The 8,532-nt window shown below is 36.7% G+C and overlaps 1 protein-coding gene across 1 annotated transcript in view; it reads right to left on the bottom strand.

The window, feature by feature from the left end:
- Positions 1–8,197, bottom strand: part of LOC107731014 (roundabout homolog 2-like) — an 8,801-nt gene extending 604 nt beyond the window's left edge. Inside the window, exons 1-13 of the mRNA XM_016541982.1 lie at positions 8,083–8,197; positions 6,940–7,203; positions 6,443–6,594; positions 5,746–5,899; positions 5,446–5,635; positions 5,141–5,235; positions 3,871–4,024; positions 3,669–3,787; positions 1,536–1,727; positions 1,321–1,434; positions 1,146–1,201; positions 789–909; positions 310–701 (exon numbers count right to left, since the gene is read on the bottom strand). Coding sequence (XP_016397468.1) covers positions 310–701; positions 789–909; positions 1,146–1,201; positions 1,321–1,434; positions 1,536–1,727; positions 3,669–3,787; positions 3,871–4,024; positions 5,141–5,235; positions 5,446–5,635; positions 5,746–5,899; positions 6,443–6,594; positions 6,940–7,203; positions 8,083–8,197 — 2,118 coding nt within the window. The remainder of the gene's footprint in view (positions 1–309; positions 702–788; positions 910–1,145; positions 1,202–1,320; positions 1,435–1,535; positions 1,728–3,668; positions 3,788–3,870; positions 4,025–5,140; positions 5,236–5,445; positions 5,636–5,745; positions 5,900–6,442; positions 6,595–6,939; positions 7,204–8,082) is intronic.
- Positions 8,198–8,532: the final 335 nt, after the last annotated feature.

Below are 8,532 nucleotides of genomic sequence, written 5' to 3' on the forward strand. Positions count from 1 at the left end.
AAGAAAATGGTATACAAATCCCTAAAATAATCGCTTTCTTCTGAAATTGCAAAACACAGTGTAACTGTCTTCCATGTTACATATAGAACACAAAAATGCCTAAAAAAAATGTAGTGTCATGATTATTTAAGGGCCTACACAGAAATATATCTAAAAAATACGAATGATCATAATTCTGTCACATTCAATGTGTGTACAAATATGAAAGGAAATAACGCTTTTTGTTTAAAAGATTACTGGGAATAAATGACTTCTAAGGTGTATATGTATTGATCTTATGCTGTAACAATGACCAAAAAGATTCTCTACATCCACTAAAGTTAAGCTTGTAGTCTGAGTCTGTCCACTAAAGGACTGGGCACTATTCAGGGAAACGCTCCGAATTTTTTTAAGCTGGGTATGGGAATATAAGTCTGCTGGGAAAGGCGTGTTTGTGTTTGGATTCATTACTGGAGGTTTTGTGACCTGCTCTGTTATTTGGATATGTTGACGTGCATCCTGTAAAAAAGTCTCTTTGAGTGGGGGAAATGGTGTAGGTTTGACAGGCACTGGGGTTGGTTTTTGTGTTTGAATGGGTTGTTTGTTTATCTCTTGAATTCCTACGCTAATGCCACTTGGCTTAAGTGAAATGAACTCTGTAGTGTCTTGGGTAGATTCAAAATTCCGGTATGTTGGTGAGTCCTCCACAAAAGCATAAAACACTGCACCATGGGGGGTAGAATAAGAACAAATCAAGAAGATTCTCTAAGGTGTGTTATTATCTTGTTGTTTATTGAAGAAGGACTTACGGGATATCTTTGTGTAATCTTCAGTTGTTTGTTGAAGGGATTCATTTGTCTCTGTATTACTCAGAAGCTTTGAACCATAAGGAAAGGAATTAGTAAATAGCTCTTGCTCACTCTCTGGAACCTGCAAGGTTGGAAAAAACAACTAATCTCAGATCCATGATTGTTACCAGATGCATGTATTGCAAGGTATTATTCAACCAATTTAAAGAACTAAATCACTGAAAATGATCAAAATGGTGGAGAATGTTAATGAAAATGCCAAAGTACTCACAAAACAATGACAGAGTCAGTCACGTGTTATAAAGCTAATGTCACGGATGGCACAGCATGACTATCTCTGCATTTTGCATTACTCACAGTGGGCATAATCGTTTTACTCAGTGCTTCCTTATCAGGTGGGACATCAGAGTCAGCTTTAAGTTAGAGCATTTGGCTGGTTAGATAAAACCAAGATGTGCAAACATGAAACTGATGTTTATTGACTGGAGCTATGAGAACTAAAACAATCTTAGTTCTCATGCTTTTTGCTCACCAGTTACAGTTATGATGACACTTCTCACATCATGACCGACTCTGTTTTCTGCAGTGCAGTGATACTCTCCTGCATCAGACCGGTGGATGTTGGAGATGACTAATGTCCCATTATCTGTAAAATTCATTTTAAATTGAAAAAACGAAAAGTATGGCCTACAAGAAAAAAAACTAAATCATATGGTAAAACCACAGTCTGTCCAATATGTAACAAACCATCAATGTGTATCTGTTGTGGGAGTGAGACCGGAGAGTTTGAACCAGACAGTTCTGGTGAATTTTGTATCGATGCAGTTCTAATCCAAGTGTACTTGACAGGAAAATCTCCAACAGCTCGACAAGGGAGACTAACAGGTGATCCCTCTGAGACAGTGAGCGATGCAACGAAGGAAACAATGACTGGCTTCACTGAAAACAAAAAGATATGTCAAATTTGATCTAAATTAGAAAATTAGTTGACTTTACCTAAAAAAGAGAAGAAACCCATTGCCTTAAAAATTAAGCAAATAAACATCATGCCTAATTGAAAAACATCAGTTATGTTAACCTGACTTTTCTGAGTTACAATGGCAATTAAAAGTTATCAAAACAAAAGAAAAAAAATTATGTTCCACTAACTTAAGATGATCAAAACGTAATTACACAATAATGTAAAGCTAAATAACTTAAAACTAGTCTTAGTTACCAAACACTTTGAGTATATTCTCAGCTACAATCGGTCCAAAATGCAGCAGCTAGAGTTCTTACTAGAACCAGGAAGTATGACCATATTAGTCCAGTTCTGTCAACATTGCACTTGCTCCCTTTTAAACATCGTATACATTTTAAAATCTTGCTAATTACTTATAAAGCCCTGAATGATTTAGCTCCTCAGTACTTGAGCGAGCTCTTATCGCATTATGGTCCTTCACGTCCTCTGCGATCTCAAAACTCTGGCCATTTGATCATACTGTACCTAGAATATCAAAATGAACTGCGGGTGGCAGATCCTTTTCCTATTTAGCGCCCAAACTCTGGAACAATCTACCTAGCATTGTTCGGGACACACTCTGTCAGTTTAAATCTAAATTAAAGACCCATCTGTTTAACCTGGCATACACATAATATACTATCACATTTCTATAATTCAAATCCATTAAAGGATTGTTAGGCTGCATTAATTAGGTCAACAGGAACCGGGAACACTTCCCATAACCGCCAATGTATTTGCTACGTCGTAAGAAGAATGGCATCTACGCTAATATTAGTCTGTTTCATTCTTATTGATCAGCACTTAGAGACGACCTCTACAGCCCTGAATGTCAATGGAGACCATGTCAACTAGATGAGCCCTAGAGACAGATCCCGTGCGGAGACCTCGACACCTAGACGGCCATCGGCACAAGACCACGGGAACCAGACGAGTCCTCTGCACAATCAGTCCTGCGTTGCAGCCTGGAATTAAACCACACCATTATGGTTTCATCTGGCCAGAGGAGAACTGGCCCCCCGACTGAGCCTGGTTTCTCCCAAGGTTTTTATTTTCTCCATATCTGTCACCAATGGAGATTTGGTTCCTTGCCACTGTCGCCTTTGGCTTGCTCATTTGTGGACACTTAATTTCTGGCAGTATTTTCGGCTTGATTGCACAGACATTATTTGAACTGAACTGAGCTGGACGATGACATTACTGAATCGATGATCTGACTTTAACTGAAAAATGTAGTGTTTTCTATTGTCATCCTACATTATTGACACACTATTTTCCTGTTTAATACTGTAAAACTGCTTTGACACAATCTCTATTGTATTAAACGCTATATAAATAAAGGTGACTTGACTTGACAAATAATATGCTGATTCCCAGAGTGCATTGAAGATGTATAAATTAAGCAATTGCTTTGTTTTACTATTTTCCAGCTTTAATTGCCAGTTTCGTTGCCAGTGTTTGTTGTCAGAATTAGCCAAAAAAAATTAAAATTGTAATGTTCAGAGCCTTATCATCAAATTAATTTGATTATTACCATTGTTATGTTTAGCATGCTGAATGTTGATGTCTGTGTGTGGCGCTATTAAGATCACCAACTAGCTCCACAGTACCCATTAATAGTATGATGTTTATGATACAGGTGTTAGTAGTACAATTTTAATAGGCCATAACTTTACATTGCCACACAAAATGTGAATTAGTTTATGATCTATTTTGAAGTTAGATCACTTCTAAAAAGCAACCCATGGTACTAAATGATTAGCATAATAATGTATTCATACATCCTCTTATTTCAAAGAATATCATGGTACATGTCCAAAAGGCATGTTAGTAGCATGGTACTTTTTGCTAGTATGCTATTTTTGCAAAGGGAGATTTACCAGCAACCCGAAGAGTCATGGTTTTCTGATCGTGACCCAGTGTGTTGGAGGCTGTGCATGTGTAATGTCCTTCATCATACGTTCTCACTGATGAAATGTAGAGTGTTGTGTTTCTTAACCTGGGAACAAAATGAATTCACATGCACCACCTGGTAAACAATAACTACAGTTATAGTTAATAAACTCTTCATGCAAAACGTACCCCATTATAATTTTGCCTCCAGTTTGGACAGACCGGCCCTGCTTTGACCACCTGATGAAAGGAGTAGGGTGTCCTAACACCTGGCAGTGAATCGTCACTTCAGCTCCGACAGGAGACGTCACCACAGTCGGCCAGATAGTCACGGATGGAGGTTCTGATATAAAAAGGCCAGATTGACCATAGAAAAATATAATTATGGGAGCTGAGCAAACATAATGAAGAGTACAAGTCACAAATGATAAGCCAATCAATTTTTTAAGTCAGGGTTTTATGGGTTAGATAACTTCCATCGGTCCATGATAAAACTACAGGTGTTTCAGGACATTGTGATAGAAATGCCAAATTAAATAAAATAAATTTGATTAGAATCATACGATTCTTTAAAAAAACTAGAAACGTAATCATATCATTTTTATACAGGATTTAAACAAACTTTAACCCTTAACCCTTGCATGTTTTTAATTAAATACTCAGGGTAATTAAATTACTCGCCACAGCTTTTAACAAATTTATAAACTATGATTAATTATTACAAATTATTAAAAGTCATTCGGCAGATTCTGTCTGGGCCTGATTTCAGTAGACAAAAAACCCTGGTGTTTATGATTTCATAAACCTCTCTCAGACAACACCTAAATCAGGATCTGATAGATCTATGGGTTACTTTCAAGAAAGCCAAATAATTCCTTACCAAGAACATCCAGGAAGATTTTTTTCGATGTGAGAGCTCTTTTGAGATGGGAATTAGAAGCTGTGCAGAAATACAATCCACTGTCTGTCTCTTGTACACTGAAAGACAGAGACTCACAATTAAAATATGAAAACATTTGGACTGTTTTCTCTTATTACACGATTCAATTTACAGATAATACTATCCAAATTAAAATATGGACATGCACACACAAATATACACAAACATCACAGTTTAGCAAAACAGAGTACATAAATGGATAGAACTGCAGCAAACGAACAAATCCACACAACACACCTGTGGAAGACCAGGTCTCCATTATAATCAAAAGTATAATGCAGTCCTGTTTGGAGGAGTCTGTTGTTCTTAAACCAGGACACTTGTGCTTGGGGTCTGCTGTGAGGAGGCCTACAGGAAAGAGTCGCAGCTTCACCCTTCCTCACTGTTAGGTTGGCAGGTTCAAGAACAAAACTCCAATCCATAACTGTGTCAAAAGGGATGAAAGAATGTGCTAAATAGAGGATAGGTGTGAACAGCTGCCACCTGGAACGAAAGTCGACTCATCAGAAAAGGAAGTACCTGCTGGAAGGAGGTAGGCTGGTTCAGATATCACTTTCTGCCTCTCATTGCGAGCTTCACAGAAATACAGGCCCTCATCTTCTGACAAAACTCTACTAAGAACATGATTTTCACACTTGTTTTCACAATGTCTTTTATTGTAAGTATTTAACAAAATGGTATTTTTTACATATGGATGTATTAATGACCATTATATTTCATAGGACTGTATTTTATTATACCTATTTATTCTTGAAGAAATGTATATATTTTGTTGTTGTAATTGCACACTTGTTTATTCATAATCTACCATTGAAAAACCTCACTGAAAAATCAGCAGTTGCCCATCCTTCTGCAGATCCCATCTAGAAGAACTGGGTAATGAATGTCCATCCTTAAACCACTGAACTGTGGGAATGGGCAAGCCTTCAACAAAGCAGTGCAGTGCGATTTCCATTTCAACAGGTACAGTGACATTTTGGGGGCCTTCAATAATCTTTACGTCTACATTAGAACCTGTGCAATAGACACAAAGACACTTGAATTAATATATCAGTAACTGAGTAATAAGAAAGTCAGAGTTGTATATGCAAAATATATCAGAGTTGTATATCTCTCTGTCTTACCATGCACTGTCAGAGTTGCTGCTTGACTTCCTTTGCTTATATTCAGCAGAGGATTGTGGGTGATGCAAATATAGACTCCTTGGTCTGCTTTGGTGATGTTAGCCATGTGCAAAGTGCCAGAAGTCTTCCTTTGACTCCCTCCTCCATACTGTCCCTAGTGGTAATACTTAGTATTCAGCAATGAAAGATTATTAAACTTATCACAGAGTCCTATATAATTTCTACTTTTGATGACAAGTTATGGGATCTGACTGCACAAAAACCACAATCTCCATGCATTAGTCGTAGTCGCACTGTCTTGTTTGGACTTTCATTTTGACGGCACCCATTCACTACAGAGGATCCATTGGTGAGCATGTGATGTAAAGCTAAAATCTGTTCTAATAAAGAAAAACAAACTCATCTACATATTCGATGGCCTGAGGGTAAATAAATTCAGCAAATTATCATTTTTGGGTGAACTGTTCCTTTAACAGGAAAAATATCACCAAACAATATAATTTAGTCATAACTTTAGGGGAACTAGACAAAGTCTGTTCGCTCAGTAAGTATAAATTAGCCTTTAGATTTATCAATTTTAAAAAATAGTAAAACTAAAACCAGCTTTCGATTGTAATTTATTGTAAGTTATTTCATTATAATCCTCATTTGATGGGTTAACAGTGTGTGTAGCTACTGGTGTTTTGTACTTCTGTACCTGAATCTGGTTCCCTTCGGTGAGAATTCTGCCATTTTTTAACCATGAAATCTGAGCGGGAGGAGAACTATCACCAGAGACACACTGAAGGAAAACATCATGTCCCTCTTCAGTTCTCATGGACTGAGGGTGAAAGAACACATCCTTCAGGCCTACAAACAAACAAATTACAATCAATGACAATTTGTGATACACATCCTGTGCGCAGGTTTCTGTGTGTAACCATTAAAGGGATAGTCCTCCTAAACAAGGAAATTACTCACCTTCATGTTGCTCCAAACCTGTTTGACTTTCTTTTTTCTGCTGAACAAAATATAAAAAAGATATTTTGAAGTATGTTGGTAATGAAACCGTTTCGGTTCCCATTGATTTCCTTTTGGAACAACTTGACGGTGAGCAAATGATGACATAATTTTCATTTTTGGGTGAACTATCCCTTTAACGTCATCTGTCTTATTTTCATTTCATTAATTAATAGAACTTTACAATATACATACATGCTTTGCTGACCATGACAGTGGTCTGAATCTGTTTGTTGCCTCTTTTTGCATTACAGGAATAGTTTCCAAAGTCTTCCTCTTTTAAGTGGGGAAAGAAAAGCGAGCCATTGGCCAACTGATGAATCCTGCTGTCCAGACCTCCAGCGTCTCGCTCCCATTTCACTGGTAGAGGAGCCTTCAGGCCAGAGTCAAACACTGTGCAGTGCAGCATCAGAGAGCTATTTACAATCCCAACTCCATCTTCAGCTAGCACTGAAAATACTGAGCAAAAGAGAAAAGTGTGTAAGGAAATAAAATAAATAAACAATGGTAATAAAGTATAAAAAATAAATAAGATTATAATATATAGATTTTTTTATTGACTTTTGTTGATATACCCTAATGTTATCAGGCTAATTCAGACATATTAAATAATATTTTTGACTTGGGTAAAAAGAGTTCATTTAGATGCTAGATGTTTCAGAATTTCTGAAAAAAATATAGAGTGTAAAACAAGATTAAACAGGTGTTTTCTTGCATTTTGCATAAAATGGGTTTCCACATATTTAGTGAAAATTAAATTTTTTGCTATTTTTTTATTATTTTTTATTTATTAATCATAATTTAATAAAAATTATATCATTAACCTAGCAATGAGTAAAAAGAGAAGAGTAAATATGTCTTATTCACTTTACATTACTTTGTTCTATTTTTGTTTGTTTGCTTTTTTTATCATAAAACTGTTTAAATTAGATTTTTAATCCCAATATTTAATGTAGTGTCAGGTGTCTTCTGTATGTCACAAAACCAAATGTACTAAAAGCATCATCTGTAGCATAAATAATTTTATATTGCATTAGCATTTGCTTACTGTTTACAAAGTAATAGCCAGCTATTCCATAAATTCAGTGTATCTTTCAGCACATTAAATCTCATTTTAAATGGGCATCACTTTGAGGAAGCAGGGCTAGTTTGAAGTCCGCCGTTGCTAGGTTACACGTGGAGCAGCACAATGTTTTGGCAAGCCTTTTGTCAAATTATGCAAGCGTATAAAACATTTGCATGGCACACATGCATTTTTATGGGCCTGTTCAGCAGAACAAAATCCAGCAAAACAACAAACACATGCACTTGCAGCCAAAATACACAGATTACACTCACCTAATTCAGACACAGCTGGATTAAACCTGATAGAAGAGGACAGAAGGAGGAGCCAGAGTGAACAGGACATCTGAACTGAGCTCCATACAGGACGAGACATGCTAGACCTCTTCATCTGTGCCTTTCAAATGAAGATAATGGTCCATAGCATCATTCCTCATCTGGCCAAATGCATTCATGCACTGCAAAACAAAAAGTCCAAAGTTCTCATACTAATGCAGGATTCAACATAACTGCCTTTCATAAGATTGGATAAACAGATAGCAGGCATAAAGTAGCCTAAATATCAAAACATAAATACTTGTGCTGTGCCCCGTTTACCGTTGTGAGCGTGTCTTCAAAGAACAAGTGCAAATCACAACTCTCACACAGCGCAGCAGCACCTTCCTTCTCTTTCTCACTGCATATTCCTATTTTGGTTGTGTTTCATTATCACTATTATCATCACAG

The sequence above is a fragment of the Sinocyclocheilus rhinocerous genome, unplaced genomic scaffold (genome assembly GCF_001515625.1).
Source record: "Sinocyclocheilus rhinocerous isolate Xijiao unplaced genomic scaffold, SAMN03320098_v1.1 scaffold157, whole genome shotgun sequence".
NCBI lineage: Eukaryota > Metazoa > Chordata > Actinopteri > Cypriniformes > Cyprinidae > Sinocyclocheilus > Sinocyclocheilus rhinocerous.